General features: G+C 37.7%; 1 protein-coding gene across 11 annotated transcripts in view; it reads left to right on the top strand.

Annotated features, from left to right (window-relative positions):
• The window catches only part of KCNMA1 (potassium calcium-activated channel subfamily M alpha 1), a 427,658-nt gene that overhangs the window by 390,824 nt on the left and 14,254 nt on the right, over positions 1-22,580 (top strand). For 7 of the 11 annotated variants that reach the window (XM_062496670.1, XM_062496669.1, XM_062496668.1 and 4 more), the window contains 2 exons: positions 14,835-14,948; positions 18,119-18,249. In XM_062496670.1, the coding sequence (XP_062352654.1) occupies positions 14,835-14,948; positions 18,119-18,249 (245 nt within the window). Of the gene's footprint in view, positions 1-14,834; positions 14,949-15,648; positions 15,733-18,118; positions 18,250-22,580 lie in introns of all 11 variants that reach the window. The other 4 variants (XM_062496663.1, XM_062496661.1, XM_062496664.1 and 1 more) reach the window with 1 other exon arrangement.

Below are 22,580 nucleotides of genomic sequence, written 5' to 3'. Positions count from 1 at the left end.
CATTGACATCAGGATTGGTTTGCAGGATTGGTAGTTTAGTGTAAGAGTTAACACCTGAATATGGATGTTTTTGTAGTGGGTTCTGAATGTTCCTTGTATTTTTATTAGCATAAGTTGTTGTAAAAAACCAAAAATCCAATTAACAAAATTTTCTTCTTGATTGAATGATTATTTTTTTTTAGCTAACTGAATTTTAAAGTATTTGTTGTAGTTTGGTTTCATTAGCACTTTTCAAAACATAGGCTGACCATCCTAAGTAATGAAGTAATAACTGAAAAATGAGATGAGGGCCAGACATGTCCCATATCACTATTTACTCACAAAAAATATTCTAATTTTTGAAGATCAGGTCACTGTGATAAATAACTCAGTATTACCTTTCTGCAACATGCACATAATTCCTTATCCTGCTGAACTAGATGGACCAGCTGATAGCTGTTATTTATTTTATGGTAGCACACTGGAGCTCTAGATGGAATTAAGAGCTTGTTGTCATAGTCCTGATATATACAAGAATAAAATACGGCCTTTGCCCTGGCAAGTTTACAATCTGATGCCTTGCTTGTTCCAAAACTTATGTGCTCAATGTTATACAGGTTAATAAATCTCTCTGACTTCTATGACACTGTCCACCTGTGTAAAGTTAGATTATGTGCAGGTCTTTGCAAGATTTGGACTTAAATAAACTAAAGAGACTGGGTGGGAGAGAGGCATTTCACTTAATTTTTTTCCTGTGCTGTAGAAACCAGCTCTGGTAGGACCTTGCTGGGCTTCCAGTCTACACATGAAACCATTGACAGAAAGAATCCCATGCAGCAACCTTCACATTTTTTGGTACCTTTCCTTGCACCTGGACACCAATGTTGCCTACTGGAATTAAGCATACAAAGTAGCTTCCCACTTCTCTCAAAGCTTTCCTGAAAGAAAAGCTAGTAACAAAAGAGGGTTTTCAATTCTATTGCTTATAAAACATTAAAAATGTGCTGGATGAATGGCTGGAGGGACACATTCCTTGGACACAGTTTCTCTGTATTTGAGAAATGCTGTAAGGCCCTAGCCCAAATACCCTTAAGTTTTTCAATTGCTTCTTCCTCTTGTACTTTAAAATATCTTCTGCTTCAGCCAGAGAAAAATAAAACAGGATGAAGGAGGTAGATAATACAGTACATCAAATAGGCGATCTCACACTTAGACTATATTTAAGCATCCCAAAACTGTTATAAATTTATGATAACTCAATTTTATTATTATTTGCTGTTCAGCATCTCAAAAGCAAACCCCCTATTATGAAGGTGTACTATTTTGTGCATTTCTGATGCTGAGGAATAAAAAAAAAAAAAAAAAAGCACTCTTTTTATGAGCATTAATTATACACCAGGCAAGGAAGCAATTGCCTCTATGTTATGAAATATTAAATCAAAATGCTTCCTGTTCCCAGATGTCCCAGAGATAAATACAGCAGTATTTTGAAGCCCCACTTGGAGCTGTTTTCCCTGCAAATTTATAGTTTTGTCTCCATTTTCAGAAAACCCTGTTTTATGTGAAGTATAGCACTCTTGGTAGTTTTTAAGGAGCAAGCTCCTCTGGAGTTGCCTATGTAGGCAACAACTCTTATGTAGATTGCACACAAGGGATCTGAAGTTGAAAGGCTCCTTTAAGATGACAAATGGGTTGAAAGTGTTATTGTCTTTGATTGCATGCCTTACATCATCTGTATGTAGGAATAAGAGAGCTATACTTTATCTTTAGCCATTTTATAAATATTTAAGTCCTTAGAGTTGCCTAAAGATATTAAAGCATATTTTACAGTAGTTGGAATATAAATATTATATATAGCACAAGATACCAAAGTAGTTTAATGAATTCATAATTTTCTGTTCACTTTTATTGGAATGTGTTTTATGTTCCAAAACTTCCATTTAAAGAATAAGAGACCATTCTTGCTCCCTGACAAGATGTAAGCCAATAGTGAATGTTATCAAGGTTCCCTTAGATAGTGATATGAGGCTGCAATTAGCAAGACGAGGGGGAATGTGAGTATTAGAATGCACTGTACCAACCTGTGTGTTTTAACTTTAAAAAAAAAGCGATTTTTAAGAAACCACATGTAAGTCTTTAAGAAACTGTAAGGTGTTTTGCATCTCCCTCTGTGTATTTTCTAAAAGTTCTTAATTCCATAAGAAGATGTGTATCTAGGTCCAATTATACTAAGAAAAATTTTTAAACCAGAAGTTTGAAGTTAATTTTCAAAAATAACCAACCATGAAAATCTTACGACATTAAATGTGTAAAAGGTCTGTGTTTCATGGCTTTCAATACAAAGGTATGTTGAGGTTATAATTCTAAATCTTTCAAATTCCTATCAAATATAAAAAATTCTTTTTAATATTTCACAGTTTAACTATTTCCCAGTAGGAGTCCTTGCTGGGTAATGCTTGCTAATTACCCACAACAAAAGTAGACACACAATGCTGGTAAATTACCTGACCCTTTGCATTTTAATGAGACAACAAGGATTTCATGAAGTGATGTTGTTTCAGTGGTTAATGGTGTCAGCAATGTTGTAATTGTAGGCTGAGGCACATTAGCTGCACAACCACATGTAGGAAGGGTTTCTCTCAACAGGCCCTTTGGAGAATAGAACAGGGTATTATCATTAAGCCTATGTCATTTGCATGCTGCTAATCACTTACTTTATTATCTTGTGTATCCATTGTCTTTCTTTAATTGCTCTTTAAATGAAAATTAAAAATAGTTCCAGTGCCCACGATACTTGTGATAGCGTCTTGATTATGAAGATAACTTCAAGAAAATGGAACATATAGATAATATATTGCAGGAATACAGGATAGTTTGAAAGTAATGTACCACAGCAGGCAGCCTCATGAGCGTAATTCTGGTGTCTTTCTTTGCTTCACTACGTATTGTTTGCTTAATAAATGGTTATTTATATTCATAAAGGTGATGGAGTTTTTCCAGAGATCAGTGTCACTGGTTTTGCTTTACTTTGGAAGAAGATCCAAAGCATCAGCATCTAGCAGACTTTGCCAGCCTGATAGCATTACAGGAGAAAGCTAGATTTTTGTTCTTTGCAGTTAAATCCTAGTCTGTGATCTCCAAAGCAGAAAAGCAGAGTCTATCACCGGCTAGTGATTTGCAGAACTTTGACAGCTTTAGATAAGATTTATAAAATTCTTGGCATTCTCTTTTCAAGACAGACTTGTTAATTTAAGTTTGACTTGATTAAATATGAGGCAGCCCACACTTTCCATAAAAGACATTTTTAAAAAGCTTGTTAGCTGCTGGTTATCAAGAACCTGCTAGTTCTTTCAGCATCTGCAGAATGGGATATTCAGGCTGACTTGAGGCACAGACTTTGTTGGAGAGTCAATATTGTTGTGCTCCTAATAATGCATTTTTTACAGCTTTTCAACATCTGAACAAATCAGAGCTGAAAAAGTAAATTACTTGTAAACGGTATGGTAGGAATTCTTGTTGAAGAAAGTTCTGAACTAGTTCCTGTAATTAACTTCCATTCTACGTACCCAAATAAGCCAATGGCTGATGGGAATTGTAGTGGCTTATTTAGAGACAAGATTGAGATCTTACAAAATGTCTGTAACGTCATAGCAATATGTGATCTTTTGCAAACTTTCCTTAGAACTTTGAAGTAGATCCTGTGGAAATATAATGGAGGTTCCACCGTTCATGTTGAAGTTTGGTTGCTTGCTTAAATTTTGTATTCAATTTCAATTGTCGAATACTCTAAATACTAGTTTAGGAGGATGATTGCTGGTTAGTAGTGAGAGGGAAAATATCCCTACAGTGTTAACAGCATGTATCTTTTCTGCAAGTTTGAGAGAGTTTTTTCTTAAATGCATAGACAGGCTTATGGTATGATTGTATGGCCATGTAGGGTTTCCTAAGTTTCTAGGGTTTCCAGTCTGTTCTGTGACTTAGCAATGCATCCCCAAGTGCAGGCAAAGACAGGAACAACTAAAAGAAGGAACAAGAGACTGCAATCAGGCAGTGTAGTGTGCAGCCTGAGAAAACCTTGGTTCTTACTGGTTTGAGGACAGATTAATAGGACTAACAACGCTATAGTTGCATTCTTAAGCCATTAGCCACAAGTGTGAGCTTGCTCAAAAATAGTTTATGCTGTAAAGAAAATCAAATTCAGAACAGGTGCTTGGCCATTTTCTTTACCATATTCAGTGGTATATTTTAGAAACTGTATATATCTGCTGTAAATCCTCAATAATTTTCAAATTGTTTCTATTCTAACTTCTAATTAAATCTCCAGTTCTTTAATGGCAATGTAAACTTATCTGTCTGGACATATTCTTCCATTTTCAGTGGAAGATATAGATTGAATTTTATAGACAGAGTGCTTCTAAAAATTTGGACTGTGTGTAGTTTTTTTTTTATGGAAGCTTGCTCATTGTATCACATGTAAATTGGTCTTTAAAATTTATCTGCAGATTTATATTTTAGATTAGACCAAAATCACCACTTCTTGAACTACTTCACTATCAACAAAAGTCCACACTGCAACTTGAATATTCTCAGAATCCTGTCAAATAATAATAAATAAACTAAAGACTCTCAGAAATATTCAAAATGCCTAATTGAAAGGAAAGCTATTTCCACTGATATTAAATTAATGAATTTATTAAATGAAATTAAATGAATGAATTAAATTAAATTTTATTTCAATGAAATTAAGGAAGGAAACATTTTATTTTTTTCAACCCATTTAACTCTCTACTAACCAATAATGGATTGGAAAATTAATGCATTAAGTGTTTCTAGAGATTAAAGTAGTATTTAGATGCTTGAATGATAATGAGTAATCAATACTGAAAACCAAAAAACCACAAAAAAACAAACAAAACCCCATCAAAAAACTGCTGCAAGTTTTTAGGATGTCTGTACTGTGACTGGATACTGTAGCATACATTTTGTGATTGCCATTTAATTTTCACTACTTAAAGAATACCACATTACATTTTACTGTTATCGCTGTCTTTAACAGCTTGTTTGCTATTGTAATGTGTTTTGGATCCCATATAAGTTAAATAAATAAGGAGCTGGTGTAGAGACACTTCTGCTAATAACTTCTTTAAATATAAGAAGACATTTGAGCTGTCAGAGGTAAGCAAAACTCTTACAGATTCTGGAAAAAAACTCCGATAAAATAATGAGTCATTCTGTCATGATAAGGAATTCATTTTCTTTTTAAGATTAATGTTTGTAGGAGGGGGAAGACAGCGAGCCAAAACAGTGCAGACTTAGCAATGGAATTTTTCTTTTAAGAGCAGACTTTACCTCATTGGTTTTCTGAATACCTTTTCTCTTTTCTTGGTATATTTGAGCAAGATACCTCTATTTACACTGCTGACTGTATGCTTTGGATATTGCCATCTGCTCTCTGAATTCTTGGTTCTGACTGAAGCAGGAGTTCCCACACATTACAGATGGGGTGAACCCAGGAGTGATACCAGTGCTATCACTGCTGATCTCCAGGCAGTTTTGCTGACACAGCCTTAGGTATTATAAGTAGCTAATATACTGCTAGTGCTCCATCATTCAAGAATACTCAATTAGAGAGTTACTTCAGATTCTTTCTGATTCTACAAGTGAGCAGTTTGTATTTGGGTTTTTTTAAATGGTAGGGAAAAAAAAAAAGGCAGTAGAAAGAAAAGGTTGTGTGATTTATTGTGCTTTCCAAGGGTAAGTTGGTTGAGTTAGTATTCTATAGACTGGTATAGTTAAAATCAACCTGATACTCATTTTCACACATGATATGTACAAAGATGTTTTTAACAGACATACTACTCTGAAGTTGTGTGCTACAACAGGCAGTATTCGAATGACAAAGAGCATGATTGGGGTTTTTCCCCTATTTATGATATTCAATTTGGCATCCTGGTAAAAAGTTTTGGCTTGCAGAAAACCTTTGCAGTGGCATGCCGAAAGCTTGAGTGCCAGAATTAAATTCCATATTAAAGCTTCTTTTAAAGAAAATATATTCACACATGAATTCATGCAATATCCATGGTCCTTCACTATGAGCATTTAATAAAGCCCTGAAATTTTTAGAACACTTACATATATATTTCTTTTTTAATCACCTGCCTACTGGCACTTGACTATGTGCATAAGACAACCTGTCCACTAAAAGCTTCTCTAGGGTTTGTAAAATCTGGCAGAAGAGGACATGTGCACAATGTGCTCTCTGGTCAGCAGGCTTTGAGGAGTTGCATTTTGCAATATAGAGTAATATAGGAGAGGAGCTTTTGTATACTTGCAAACAGATTAGACTGCAGGAAATATGCAGGAGGGCTATGAAGCATACCTGCCAGATAAATTAGAGGTGGTCTTGATCTGAATCCAACCTGTCTCAAAGCTCAGCTCTGGGAATTTAATTCAGATTTCTTTGATAAAATGGAGCTTTAGCCTTCACAGTGCAATCTTTGATCCCCAAGACAGCCTTGAATGTGGGACTTTAGTTTTGACCCAGCCTGTAGAGAAATTAATGACATTTTACCATAGGTTTCCAGCTCAGTTCCAGCTTGAGTAATTTGCAAGTCTGCTGGCACTATTTAGCCCACACAGACCATGAAGTTGACCGTAAGGAAGTCCAAGTTGATGGAAAAACAATATTGCTAGAAGAGAGTGACAGATGTTAATTATCATAAAATGTCTGTTTAAGTATTTTGTATGTATCCATTTCCTCACTGCAAACACCTGAATTTTTTGTAGAAGTTACAAAGTAATTGTACTTAAAGATGTGGACTCGTCTGCTAAAGAAATTGTCAGAATACATATTCCAAGAAATGACTGCTGTCGTTATTACTGCTGCTGCTCAAGGGAGCTATTCAGATGCCTCATTTATTGGAGCTTAATAGATTAAAAGTCCAAATTGAGTCTCATGATATAAACCTAATCAAATTCTAATCTGCATAATTTTCCCGTAAGCAGCAATGGGAAATTTGTTTAATTTATGTTTCAGTAGTTGCCAATCAGATGTTGGACAACACTGTTACTTTTATTTTTCAAGTATTTTAATTGATTACTTGCTATGATATCTGGCTTTGCTCTTCCTTTTACACTAAGGAAAAATTTAATTTTTTTTGATACTATGACATAACATAGGGGCTCATCTAACATGCCAGTATATAATTTTTAGTGGTGAGTTTTCCATTTTGTTTCTAGTTATTGAATACCTGTCTCTCTAAACTAGGTAATATAACTTAATTTATTTGATAAAATTTTTATTCAGCATATTTATTTTTGCCTGAGGACTAAATATGCAGGGTTGATTAATGACTAAACTGAAAGGAGTTTGGCATTGTTATGTACTAAGTCATTTTAGCAACAAACGTCTGCTACAGTTAGATGCTACCATCTTTGTGCCCCAGAAGCACCTAGTCTTGAAAACTAATAAATGGCAAATGTAGAGAAGGAACAATTAAAAAAAAATGCAAAGAAAGTAGCTAAAAAAGGGAAATTTAATTTTGTTTACTTTATAAAAAAATAGAGTTTCCATTCAGGAAGACTTGAGAGAAGTGCTACGGCTAGTAACTACGTATTATCTTACTTAAAGTGAGAAAAATAGCAAGAAGTGAACATTAAGGTTGTGCTCTGCAAAGCATTAGTAGAGAAAGCCCATTTGTTTTGGTAGTTTTGGGTTGTGTGAGCCTGTGGTGAACCTTGGCAGAGTTAGGGTTTGGGTAATTACCACATAATATTTTGTGAAGGGGAAAATTTCCTACAAAGCCAACAACAAAAAGCCTAGGCAGTTTCAGGTGGACTTCACTTTTTGGGGTGTGTATGATAGTGAAACTCAAAATGGCACTTAAACTGGCAAAAGATTTATATAGATACCTGTGAACAAACCCCTCTAAGTTTTACATTATTCTGCCCTAGGCTTAAAATACTACGCTTTTCTAATATATTATACTGTTCACAATTGAAATGGAATCAATGTGGTGTGATTCAATGCTAGACCTCAAGATGATGAAACTCCAGTCCTCTTGATCTTTGTTTTTACAGCTTAATCCTACCTTGTTAGAGCAGCCCTAGAACCAGCAGACCTATAAATCATTTACACTTTTAGCACATGGGGCCACTAACTCATCCAGGGATAGCTCTCACACTTTGGGGAGAGGAAACTAGCATTGATCCCACTGCCCTGTGCTTCCATTAGAGCTTTGATTTGGACATTTTCACTGTAAGTTTCTGTAATTCAGCAGAAAGTGAAGGGACGGGACGTTAGCGAAGAGCACTTCCTTGGCAGGAAGGTGGCAGCTGGTTCTCTGTGACACTGTCTCTCAGAGTTCAAAGCTCCACGTGTTGTTCCAGTACCAAAGCATTGGAGGGTTGCTGAAGTTGAGAACGACATCCTTTTACAGCCTCCACTCTCTCTAGATTTACCTTGGCCTATGTTTGGGCCTGAAGCATCTCTGGAGATGCTGTCTCTCTCTCTGAGAGAGCTGGGAGCTTATGTAGTCACATGTGGTCTCCCACATTCCTCTCCTTCTCCAGATCTTTTTTAGTGATAATCTCCAAGACATTATTAGATCTTCAGCACAAATCACAGTAAAAGTCAGAACTGAAGCCAGAACTTAGGATTTCCAGGTTCTCAGGCCAAGCTCCAACTCTCTGTCTCAGGCCCCATGGGACACTGGAGCTAGAATTGTTTCTAAATTGAATGGCTGTAACAGATTCCCATGAATGTCAGCAGCTCTTTAGCTGCATGACTGCTGCTGAACTTTGCAGGTATACCCAAGGGCTCTACTTCAGAGAATAACAGGTACAGTCTATCATTCAATTGAATTCACAGCAATATTAATGACATTGTCAGCAAACAGTAGCAAAGGGATACAACTGGGAGGTCCTTTTTGAGAATTATATCTTTTTGGCTGGCTCTACTTAATGAAAATACTTGTCCCATATTTTTGCATGATAACTTGTAGAGGGTGTGTTTGGCAGTTCACCACTTACGTGTTATTCATATGCGCTCAAAATATTATTGTTGTGTGATATTTCCTAGGTGAACCAGAGGTAGCTGAATGTATATATGCTTTTTAAATTATATTTGAGGACTTTAGTGCATATATCACCCAGTGAATGCCATTACATCTTTCCCTAAAATAGCATTATTTAAAGGGCACTATCAATTTACAAGGTGCTTTAATATCAAGGCCACAATCTTTAGGTCTGCCAAATGGATTTTCAGTTTGGGATGGCGCCTTCTGCCTGCACGGAGTTCCAGTTTTGTAAAACGTGTATCATTGAAAAGGAAGGGAGGCAAAGAAGAAGGGGACAGAGAAAAAGAGGAAGAGAATCATAAAGGATCCATTATGGTCCTTAAGAACAGAAGATACCTTATAAATGTAGCATAAAATCCATTTTTGAGAATGTGTCCATCTGGGTCTTGGTGGAGTTAGTGGAACAGAAGCAGTGCACGTCCACAGGATAAATTTCCTCCTACACTAAAACCCCAGTGAACCTTTATTGGTCCCCTCAGTAAACTTTAATAATATATTTACCGCTATGAAGAGCAAACTTTCCTGCATTTTGTGGGACATTACTCAGCCAAGTGACCTGCAAAGAAACAAAAATTAGTGGTTTATGGCCAGCACAAGCAGCAGATCATTTGGCTGTAAGGCCAGTTGCTCACACATAAACAGGGCAAAATTGGTGGTGCTTTCAGAGGAAAGAAGGCATGTTTATCCATGTCAGCATTCCTTGATTTTGAACTTCTTTGCAGTGCCACTGTGGATCTCAGAACAGCTGCACATTACTGCTGAGACACAGTGAGTGCCTCCCTGGGAGCACCATGGGGCAGCCTGGCTCAAGAGGCACAGAGCTCACGAGCCCAGTGCTGCTCATCCCTTTGGAGGTGGCATTTTGTAAGGGACAGAGATGTTTTATAGCCACCTGGCCATCTGAGCTCAGAGAAGGGGAGCAACTGCTTCCCCTGGTAAAAAGAGCTTGTCTCCTGTTAGGGAGGAAGTTTCCCCTGTGTTCTCTTTTCACAAAGATGAGAACGTCTTGAGACTTAGATTTTTGCCCCTGATGCAATTGATTGTTTTTCACCTACTTCTGTGAGCAGTAGTATCTTAGAGGAGCCTGGGAAATGCTGTATGCTCATAATCAAGACGTTGAACCATCAGCTTTTTGCAGAGAACTGCAAGGGGCTCAAACTCCTTCAGAGCAGGTAGCTGGGTTAGGGCATGGGGGTCCCTGCCTCTCAGGGAGGGAGGACAGAAGCAGTGACTGCTGACTGCCAGGCCTCACTGATTTGGAGCATGTCAGGAGCCCAAAACCTCTGTTCCTCTCAGAGCCATCATATTCTTAATCCCCTGCTTGGCAGTGTCTTGTTTCAGAGACAGACAGGGGTGGCCTGCCTCCTATTGAAGCTTCCTCATTTTGATAGAGGAGATCTTACTGCTCTCTCCAACTACCTGAAAGGGAGTTGTAGTGAGCTGGGTGTACCAGGGCTCTTCTCCACAGTAATAAGTGAAAGGACGAAAGGAAATGGCCTCAAGATGTGCCAGGGGAGGTTTGGATTGGATATTTGTGAAAATTTCTTCACTATAAGGGTTGTCAAGCATTGGAACAGGCTGCTCAGGGAAGTGTTGCAGTCACCATACCTGGAAGTATTTAGGAGACATTTCGAGGTGACACTTAGTGACGTGGTTTAGTTGTGGACTTGGTAGTGCTGGGTTGCTGGTTGCACGGGGTGATTTTAAAGGTCGCTTTGAACCTGAAAGATTCTATAGCTCTATGTCATAGTGATTATCACTGTAGCCAGTGGTAGGGGGTTGACTGTGACTGACAGCTAAGTCCCACAGTGAGAAAAAAGCTCATGGGCTGAGGTAAAACCAGTTTGATAAGTGAGGAAAACAAAAACAAGACACAAAAAGCAAATTGAAGTGATACAAAGTCAACCACTCACCAAGTAGAGCAGTTTAGTACTGGATGCAGTGACTGCTGGAACTTTTTGCTTTACCCCTAATTGCTGGCAAAGAGAATTCCCTTCTCCTGAAGTCCCCCCTGTCTGTGCATTTCCTTCCACAGGCACTGTGCTCAGGTTTGCACAGGCATGTGAGTTTTACTGTAGTTTTACTGTTGCTCCTGTTAAGCAATTGTAAGCAGAGCTCCCTTCGTTGTTTGTAAAACAAGGAGATACTGTGTTTGTAAGATCACAACTATCAGCCCTATTTTACGATTTTTATGAGCATTAATGGAACAAGGTTTGGGGACTGAAGGAGAAAATGGAATATGAAAAGGAAAATGAAAAGACGCTGTGAGGAGAGCATGTCATTTCTAAATGAATGCTCTGTGCAGAGGAATTGAATCTTTTCACAGCTGAAAATGGATCTTAAATCTGATGCCTTAGCTTGTTTCAGATTCTGTAATGAAATAGAGTTTTCCTAATACCCTGTGACCTGAATTTCTCCCTGCTTTATGGGTGCTATTCCTTGACGTACAAACCTGTATTTTCTCAAGTCAGCATTTGATGATGGATGTCAAAATACAGGTCATGTATTATGCATATAGCATTACCGATTTAAGGTGTTTACTTGTCAAGTTGAAGAAACTCAAAAATGTCACATTCACTGAATCTGCACAGCTGTCACTTGTAGTTTTTCATGCCTTTAAATGAAAGTTCTGATAAAGCAGGTTAGTTTCCTGCACTTTTTTTGTTTGTTTGTTTGTTTTCTCTTCTGGAGGAAAACAATAGACAGCCTGTGTAAGGAAATTAGTTTGTGACTTGGGAGCAGGAATGTGTCTTGAAGGTGTTTGGTGGCTTGTGACTCCAAGTATAAGCACACAGAATCCCCAAATACACCAGTTTTTCTTTCCCTGAAAATACTCCAAGATTTTTATATTTCTTAAAAGTAAATTTCTAGAAGTGTCTGAATTAAATACAAGCAAGGAAGTTAAATTATCAGATACTTCTCACGTCTTTCAGGACAGTAGGATGAAAAATGTTAAGGCATGAATCTATTTTTCATTCAGGGAGAAAACACAATCCCTTTAACATGCTTCCTGCATTTCAGACTGAATGCACTATGTGTGCAGTGTGCAATTACAGAGCTTCTGACAGTCTGTGTCTAACAAAAATGCCACATTTACTTCAATCTTCTGACACCATCCCAGGAAGACAAATATTCTGAGGGTTAGAGAGGTGGCTACAAATGGCCTTCGATGGAGAGTGTGCGTGTCTGTGTGTGTGTGTGTGTGTGCACATTGCAGTGAAGGGGAAGCAAGAAGAGCTTGCACATTTAGATGAGTTACACTAACTCACTTCAATTTGCTTTTAACTGGCAAGGAAATGCTGCTGTGCTCCTACCACCTGAAGGGCCTGATTCACTAGAATGTGGTTTGGGTGGTGCATACTGAGATGGGGGGAGAAAGGCTTCAGGAAAAAAGGGAGAAGCAGAGCCTCTAGGGATGCTCCAAGAAGTACAATCCTAGTGTGTGTGAGAACAATATTAGTTTTATTTACTCTTAGATAAGTGAGCATGAAAAGTGTTGCTGTTGCCAGTTTGACTTGTAATTCAGCAGGGGACTCAGCTGGACCTGCTCCTTCTACTGCTCAAAGAATCTGCACCCCCTGAGCTTTTCCTAATGTGACAAAGGTTGTATCATGCATCTCCTAAAGGATGCATTCCATAACAGAGCACAAGACTTAAAACACTGGATCGTGCTGCAGAAGGAGGTGTCACACTAACACCCACCTGTCCTCACATAGCATTTCCTCCCCATGGAGTCCCACTTTAATTTTTCTGATGTTGTGAGAGTGTCAGTGTTACCTGCGACTTATAAGGTGGTGACTGAAGGACCTCTGTCAGACTCAGCTGGTGAGCCTGAGGAGTCTCAGGCTCTGCCATGAAGAGGTAAACATTCAAAGTGCCTAAACAGCTCTCAGTCATGTTGCCAGATACAAGGAACCATCTGCAAACCCAAACTGGCTGGGACTGCAGCTCTCTGTCACCAAGCTGGTGTTGTGGAGTTCAGCACAACAGGTGCTGAACATTACATGACTGACTGTTAACATTTCCAATTGCCTCTAAGAAATACACTTTCTAAAGATTTTCGGTCCTCTGGTAATATTATATAGAACTGCTTTAATAACTTAGGTTTCTCTGTGATAATGCTTTTGTCTTGCAAGTCTGTTGAAGATACCATATCCATTTCTTTTGTCCTGAGGAATTTCTTTGTAGACTTTTTACTCCCTTTTTAAACTGTTCTGTCTGTACAATCACCATGTTGCATCTAGTTTGCTTGTGATGGAATAAAATTCATACCTGTACCTTCTCCAGAACTAAGAAAGTCTCTTCCAAGTGATTCTAGTTTTATTGCCTGTGTATTATCTATGTGATACAGACAAAACATAAGGATAGTTGAATGGAAAGAGAAAACTAAATCCCATTAAATCAAGACGCCCAGATCCAGTGGTCCTTGTAGTTTGGGGGCAGTTTAAGAGTGATGTAATTGTCACTGGAAGAGAACTGTAAGTCCTTAAGACAATTTAAAACCAGTATGATGTGCTAACAACTACAATTTAGTTTAGAGATTTCCTGGTTTGTAAATTGGTCCCCAAATTGGAGAAAGGTAAGGTAGATAATATCATACTGTCTTCCTCTGAGTTCAGAAAAGGTGAATGAATCAATGAATTTAATGGAGTGAAACAGTTTCCATGCTGTAAGAAGGTAGTTAGTTTAAATTAGGAATTAATTTGGTTGTGGTTAGTTGAGAATAAGTGTGTGGACAATTCAGAACTAGTGACAAAAGTCTGTCCCTGGATGTCAGGTGTGAAATCAAAGAACTTGGAGTAATATGACAAAAAAAAAAAAGAAAAAAAAGGAATGTCTTTTTATTTTTTAAGTGTGGTTTAAAGTAAGCTTGGTTCAATTTTATTCCTAGCAGACAACTATTTGTCTAAAAATGCTGCCTTGATATTGGCCTATGTGAAACCATAAAGTTACTTTCTAGCTTCATAATCATTTACGTCTGCAATGACATTAAATGAGCATTCCCATGTTTTCTATAGCTTTACTGGGAAAGAGAGATGGAATGCATTAGTCTCAGTGGTGAATTTCCAATCCTGCTCTTGCATGGGCTTTTGTATAACTACCCTAACTACCTGTTTTTCAACACTTACAGTCAAACTCAAAAGGTTTTGCCTGGGTATTTTTTGTTTAAAGAAAAAAAAAAAAAAGGATGAAATTTGCTCAGTGTCAAGAGCTCCATTTCAAACTGTGGAGAATTTGGTTGAAAACAGTCTTTTTTAAAGGTGAATATTGCTGGTCTCCAGATTTTATTTTTTTCTGTGAGTGTCTTCCAACATGTTTCTTCTTCCACCTTTGTTTCCTTCAAATTGTCAATCCTTCCAGTTCTTTTCAAGCAATCCTTTCAAATAGCATTTGAAAACCTGTGTCTTTTTACTTTCATCCTATCTTTTTTGTCTTTTAGAATGGACCCTCCATCCTAGTATTCCTACAATTGCAATTCTCATAGAAGTGCATATTATAAATGTAACACATGAAAATTACAAAAACCCTACCATATCTGGGTGGTAATGCTGTTGGAAAACAGATAATTTTCAACCTTGATTTCTGATCCAACCTAAAACTGGCTAATGGAAGGAGTTTGTTCCTCATAGTTGTACAACCATTTACAAACAGTACTCTTTTTGCTGTTAAAGGAAAGGTGTTTGCTTTTGGATTTTTTTTGGGGGGGTGAGGGGATGTAGTTTTTCCTCTGTAAACTTTCTGTATTTTTCTCTCTTCTTTTCTTTCTTTTCCTTTTAGGCTTTACACCCCCTGGGATGGATAGGACATCTCCAGACAACAGTCCAGTCCATGGCCTTCTACGTCAACCCTCCATTACAACAGGAGCCAACATCCCTATTATAACAGAGCTAGGTAAGGAAAGCTAACCTTTATCCTTCCGTGTACATTCCCATGTCTTTTTCCCACTTTCCTTGTTACACAGATACAGAAAAATTACCCACACTGTATCTTATGCTATGTTTTCTCTTTTGATAACTGTTTTGAATTACTCTCTCTGAAGAAAGATTAATAACAGTTGGATCACTTTATTTGAATAACTGAAATATATTTTCCTCCTTTGGGTTTTCTCCATTTTCTTAAATAAATATTCTATCAGATAAGATGCTTTTTGCATAGTGTAACAAACAAGCAGAGGTCTTTGGGCTAAGGTTAGAAAAGGAAAAAGGCCAGAGTAAGTATAAGCAGATATTTCCTGTGCATTTAATCAATTGTAAGAGGCCATTTGTTTATTTCTTCATGGTCCAAAACTGCTTAATCATGTGTAACCAAACTCTGTATAATAGTATGAGATATTTCACTCCTGAGAATATGATGATGGTAGGTAACTAGACTCTGATTTCCACTCTAGCTGTGGGTATTTATGTTGTCAAGTGGTGTGATGTGAAGTGCAAAAGCTGTTCTGTTTTTTTTTCATGGCAAATACAAACTTGATTTGTGGTCCTTTGTCCTTCTGTTTTCTTTTTCAGTTTTATTTTTGGAGCCTTACCTGTCTTTTTCCCTTACTTTATTCTCTTTCTGTACTTTCTTCCCCCCTAAATACTTTACTTACTAGCTAAGCCTGGCAAACTTCTGCCTTTGGTTTCAATCAGTCAGGAAAAAAACAGTGGAACCCACATTCTAATGATAACTGAACTGGGTAAGAAGTGCCTTTTTCCTTCACATCACTGTCTTATTTTCTGCTGTTGTTGTTCTTACTGTCATCAGCTTTTCCTTTATTTATCTGGCTGTATCAGAGGGGCTACCCTCATGGCACTGCTTTGAATGTGTTTTATTTGTGGTTCTGGTTGAAATTGACTGTCTTGTTCTGGTCTTTCTTAATGATTTTTTTTCATGCAGCATCAGTAAACCTTTGATCACACTCGTCTGACCTGCCGGCTGTTTTCATAGCACCTCCTCACCAATTCATTTTTTTTGGCCTGAGTCCCCACCTCCCTGGCCCTCGCCCTCCTACACCAATCTTCCTCTCCTTTTCTCTCTTCTTTCTCTTCCTTTTTTGTTACTTCAGCCTGTTGTCAATTTGGTGGACATGCCTTAGCAGCTTTTCACAGGAAGTCCAAGAAGAAGTAAAAGATACCAGAAAAAACCCCAAGCATCTTACTTTCCTTCAAGCTATTTTTTTTGTTTATATTGTAGAGTAGGATTTTTCTCAGAAGCTGAGGTTTTGAAGCTGTAGAGAAGCAGCCAAGCTTCTTCCTGCTCAACACAGGGTGCTCTCACCAGCCTTTGGAGCAGCGTTTGATGAGCTTTTCCCTATGGCACAGCACCACCCGTTCAAACCCAGCTCTCCTGGCCCACAAATCCCAGCGTGCTAACTTGCATCAGGAAGATGAGGATACTGAGGATAAACACACACCTGCAGAATTCACAGTAGATTTGTTGTAGCTCAGGAACTGACCCCGTGCATGGCTAGCGCGGTGTCTGAGTCAGGTGTTAGTCTGCCAGATGGAAGGGGAAAAACAATGCTACTGTCTATAGTGCCCACTCTCAACTAGAAATTAAGCTGAGGTACAAGCTGTTGAAAAAGTACATTCTGAAATGATACAGCAGGCTTTCAAATACTATATTGCTTAAGCATCTGGAGATTAAATTGATAGGTATTGTACTAAAGAAAGAAGTATTTTGGATCCTGGTGTTTTCTTGGATGAAAGTCTTTTGATTCCCAGGGCAGAACATTTCTCTTTTTACAGTACTAAGGTGTTATGTTTTAACAATTGCATCAGGGCAAGTATTTTAATTTCTGTCCTCATCTCATGTAGGCATCTATCATAAGGTTTGATGTGCAGTAATTCACGTTTTGTAAGCTGAACATGGCAAGCACAGTAGTACAGAGAGTTTGGAAAAGGAGTGGATGTATAAGAAACCTATATGGGAACGATTGAAACTGTATGAGAAGGAAGATCAGAATAGCAGGCAGAAGAATTTCTGATTTATGAAGTCCAGAGCTGACATCTGATCAAGTTAACAGCAGTTATGTTATTTTCAAAGTTTGCTGGGTTGGCTCAGGAGATATACTCACATGGGGAATAGGGATATAGTCAGTGTGTGCAGTTTCAAATGCTCAAAAAGTTTTTCATTTCCCTTTCTTGCATGGGAACTGAAATTAATTTGTCATTTAGTAAGTTGAAGGGTATTTCAGTGGCATAGCTAAGCAGTCTGTGCTTTCATGCCTGAGGGAGACTAATATGGAAATGAAATATTTCTTGAAATATGATCCACTTGATACACTGATCTCAAGGAAACAACTATTTTTAGTTGGAATGAGTTGGAGGCAGAGAGCTTAACTGTGACAATGAAATGCCAGACAAAGTCAAAATGACAAATACTACTTTATTTGGGCTTTTCTCTAATACAGCCTGATGTAGATTCTTTTTCACACTGGCTAATGTAGAATTCGTGGCTGAGAAAGTGAAGTTATAGAGACAAATATTTGAACAAAAAGGCAGTGCTGCAAGAGAATAACTGCTCATTCATTCAGATAGATGCATGTTAAAGGGACAGTTTATCCTCTTTTAAGCTGTAAGTGCATTAGCACCACTCCAGTAAGAATCACAGCAGCACATCTAACAGATGCCTGTGGGCTATATCAGAGTTTTATTGACAGCCTTTATTTTACCATGGGGTTCTAACTTTGTATCTTGTGATAACAGTTCACTGTGCATGCATACAGCCTCAGCCCCTGTACCCCACCAACATACCGAGACTGTCTCAATATGCAAGAGCATAATGTATCTCATTTTGAGTGCAGCCAACTGGTGCCGCGAAGCTGCTTTACAGGAAAGGGATAGGAACCTGTCAAGAGCAAGAGTGCCACCTCTTAGGAGCAAGATAACGAGCAGCAGATTTTTAAATGCACATTTTCACATCCATCCTGATTTCATTTTCAGTGACGTCAAAGACACAAGTCTGTGTTTCCAGACACATGCCGTTTCTTTTTCTTTGGCTGTGTGATGTGTAAGGTCACATGCTGGTGACCCAGAAGCACCTTTTGATTTTACTCTTAACATTATTATTGTTATTTTCAGTAAATGATTCAAATGTTCAGTTCTTGGACCAAGATGATGATGATGATCCCGACACAGAACTGTATCTCACGCAGCCCTTTGCGTGTGGAACCGCGTTTGCTGTCAGCGTGCTGGACTCTCTCATGAGCGCAGTGAGCAAACTAATCTTTTTCATTCCCTTCTATCAGACTTGTTGTGAAAGAGTGTGAAAGTGTAGAATCTTTTCCACAGGTAGGCAGGAGAAGATGTTTTTTTCTTAGCTGTCAAGAGAATTTTGAAACCTGAGCTCGGTCATTTTGTTAGTTGGACACAGAGACCATAACTGAGATATCTAGGACTTCCATGAGTCCACAATTTTATAAGGGAACAGTCTCATGTCAGGTTTTAAGGATCATGCGTTCCAAAAAAAGTTGTCCCTTCTGCCTAAAATCCAGACCCAAATGCAGTGTGTCAGTCCCCGTGCTCACCATTTTTGTCAGACAGCACCAACTGTGTCTTGAGCTTTTAATTTCCTGTAGCTATGAGCAATGCTCTGAGTATGAGTGCTGCGGGACGCTGATAGGACTCCATGAAAGGCACTGTACACATCTCATGAATTCTATTTGTGTGAAGAGAGGTTATCCTCTCTTTTTCATATGAATTTTCTGGTGAATCAAAACTTCAGTGCCTGCCAAAAACTGCAGATGGTGGCCTTTGGTTATGTCTACATTGGGGCTTTTGTTTTGCAGCAGTTCTGAAGCAAAGCCCCTGGTCATGCTCCTTTTCATCCTCCTCATATTGGCTAGGTTTTCAGACCAGTCTTGCTCTTTGTGAGCTACACTTCTTTCAGAGGGACCTTAAACTCTGGTGGATATAGCAAGGAAATCAACTTTGAAAAATCTGAGCGTAGGCTTTCTGAGCTCACCGTGGAATAAAGTCCCATAGTGCTGGGACAGATCTGTTGTAGACCCCAAGTAACACTATATGTGAGCAGGTAGGTTTCTCTAAAGGAGCCAGGTCTGACCTTCACCTGAATTCAGAATGAAACATTTTGCTTTTAAGAAGAATTCACTGTGATCTTCATGATTTATTATTTTATTTGTATTTCATATTGATGTACCTGTACTTTGTAATTTTCCCTGCTATATTCATATGTTCCATCCACAGATAAATGAGTCTACGCAGATAAAATTTTATTCTAATGCCCAAGGAGTTTTCGATTCCCTTGGAAAATGCTTTTCTTGAAAGCTGTTTACAATATTTTGTAGATGTGGCAAATTCGACAAATTCAGAAAATCTAAGCAAGGATTCTTAAACTCTGTACCTTCTCTAATTAAAATCTCTAAAATTTTTAGCATATTCACATTATAAATGGGAGTAATTTAGCATGATGGTTTCAAATGTTACTTAGAGTTGTTTATCTACTCCCATTATTATCTATGTCAATGTCTCTGAATGTATTGTTCAGTAGGGGACTTCAATATCAATAAAAAAGTAGGGTTAATCCTTCTGCTTGCCACTGGCATTGCCATAGAAAAAGAGTGACATACTGTGGACATCATTTCTTCCTTGTGCAAAGGTGTCTCAAGTAAATAATAGCAGTGTAATCAAAAACAGGTACAGCATACCTGTTCAGAAATTGTAATGGTTTTAGTTATTGCTAGCTTTTATTAACTCTTAGTCCTGGACACCGTGCCCCTCTGTTTTTTGCAGTTCTGTCCCATAACAATACCTTTTCTAAACATTTTCAAATCTAAGTGGTCTTATTATATGTCAGGGACAGTGCAGCTTGAAGCTAGAGAAATGTGATAACAAGAGTAGAAAATTCTCTACTTAAAAAAAGTACTAATCATCAAGAAGACAAGCCAAGGATTCAGTCAGTTAGAATTGTTCACCATCCTGTCTTGTCTTTCACCAGTTTTCTCATCAGTGGCAGTGTTATTTTCTCTGTTCCTCAAAGGCCCAGCAAGGAGTTGGAAAAGTACAATTCTTCCTGACCCTTCGGAAAGTGTAAAATGTGTGAGATGTTTTCCCTTTACTATCCATATTCTCATGGAGAAGGTGTGTTCTCCTTTCACTTCTTCTCCAAGGAAAACAGTGTTTCTCACACAAACCTAATCTATTTTCACTATATTCTCTCTCACTTTATTTTTTTTTTTCCTATAGTGCACTTCCTTTTAGCCAGCAGCTTCTATTTAATGTGTCTAACTTCATGCTTGCCAGTATGGGCAAACTGAACCCCAAATCCTGGCTAAAATGTGAGATCTGCAGTCATGCCTTCATCCTGTTAATTGAACAGGAATTCTGTGAAAACTATATAATGTGCATTCTGCTGTCCTTTGCCAGCTCACTTTGAGACAAGTATATAGTTAATTATTCTATCTGCTTAGTGTTTCAGTGGGTTTTTGCTGCTGGTTTTTGATAGGAAAATTCCAATATATGATTTCTGTTGATATCTCTGTAATGGAAATTCCTTATACTTTGTACAATGGAAATGTGCATGAACTGCTCCTTTAAGAATGAATATCTTCCCACAGAAGTGGGGTTTTGTAGTAAAACAAGTGTAAGAAATATTAGAAAGTTGAATAATAGCCATGCATACAGTACTACTTTTGACCTGTGGGTCATTTGAAACATGCATAAAGAAGTGTGCTTAGGCAAAAAAGCTACAAAATATATATAAAATAATTTGCCTAAGTATTCAGTTATTGGACAATAATAATAATAATAATTCTACAGTATTAATCAGTGTTAAGTTATTATTTTTTTATAGTTTTATTACTATTAAGTAGTGCATTAAACCCAGGTCATGAATCACAGATTAGAACATTTGGTAACTTTCCAATTCAAGTCCGAGTGCTGGAGATCTTTGCATTCTCCTAGTTTAGCATTATTTCCTATAAGATGGCAGTACTGGACATTTTGAATTTGAAATTATCTGTTATTTCCTTATTTCAAAGGTAAAAGCCTTAATGTAGTTTAGTTTTCAAAGTGCTTTGTGCTGGACATCTAGCCAGTTTGGCTCTGCAGCAAAGGCAATATATTCCACATGGCCAGGATTCTCAGTGTAGTAGCTCAAACACCATTGCTCAGAGGACAATAACGAGCTCAAAACCTGCACTGTGTTTTTGATGAGTTGGTAGCAGTGGTCTCTCCAGGTTTGGTTCAAGAACGTTGCTGTGCTCTGTGGGAAGGCTCTGGGCTTGGTTCATGTTTTAACTCTGGCAGAGGCTATTGTTAAAATGCTCCAGCTAATCATTATTATGTCTTTGAAGAGACATCTACTGCCATCAGGTACTTAAATGATATATTAATATTTATTTTGCAAACCCAGAGAAATGCACATTGTCTGTCAGTCTCAAGGCAGCACCTCTTCTGGAAAGCAGAGCATGCTCATATCACCAAGTAAAATGTAACTAAAAAGTGTGAGATTGGAAGCATCTTTTAGTGTTGGAGGCAACGATCTGCAGCACCAGATGATAGCATTTAACATTTACTACCCTGGAATTCATTCTGGCTTGTGGTAGAGCTTTTGTCTTGACTGTTTTCTATATTACCAAATCCTACTTTTTTGTCATATAAACAAAAGTACAGAATGGAAGAAAATCATTAAAACTGTTAAAAATAACTTTTCATTATATCCCATACTCAAGAGTTCTCCCTAGGGGATCCTTGTGATCTTATTTATGCAGAAAAGAAACTGTTCTAATCTTTGATATGAATGCAAGACTATTTTTCATGCAGATCTGTTCAGAGAATTCATAAGCAGCATCTTGTAACTTAAAGTGTCCCAAACATCTTGAAAGTTTGTACAGTAGTTTAAGAATTAATAGACTTGCAAATGGTGAAATGCTATTATTTATTTTCTGCTGTTGATTCTATCTCAAAGGCCCATTTGTTATTGGTTTGAATTACTGATGTTAGCTCAGTCATTCCTCAGGTTTGGATATATATTATTCCTCCAACTGAAGTAGAAAAGCAAGTTTAAATATTTTTTTGAAGGTGAGGTTAAAAACGACATGTAGTGGAGTAGGAGGAGTCTTCTTAAAAGAAAGTCATTTAAAAACCCTCTAGCAAACACAAAAAAGGCAGATATAACTTGAAAAATGACAATTTTAGTGTAATTATAAATGAAAGGCAAAGTGCTATTAAAGTTAAAGCAATATTATTAAAAGATGCGCTAATTTTCAGTTAAATTTTCTGTAGAAGACCAATTAGTTTAAAAGACATGACAGCATTAACTGCAAAACATAAGCACTCTGGTAATTATACTTTAAAAAATGATTGAACAAATGGGAAAGCATCCTTGAAACATTTGAAAGAGCTGCACTACAATTCCAAAGCAAGGGCTAGGTGGCACTGCTAGCTCAGAGATCTGTGTCATGATTTCCTTGCTATTTACCCAGTTTCAGTGTCTATGATGCATTTCTTTTTTTCTGTGTTTAGAATACACCTATTTCACATTCTCATTCTGGATGCCGATTCAAGTGGTATCACGCACATG

This window comes from Cinclus cinclus, chromosome 7 (assembly GCF_963662255.1).
Source record: "Cinclus cinclus chromosome 7, bCinCin1.1, whole genome shotgun sequence".
Lineage (NCBI taxonomy): Eukaryota > Metazoa > Chordata > Aves > Passeriformes > Cinclidae > Cinclus > Cinclus cinclus.
Note: the sequence above shows the minus strand (reverse complement) of the source record. Positions and strands in the feature narration are given on the sequence as shown.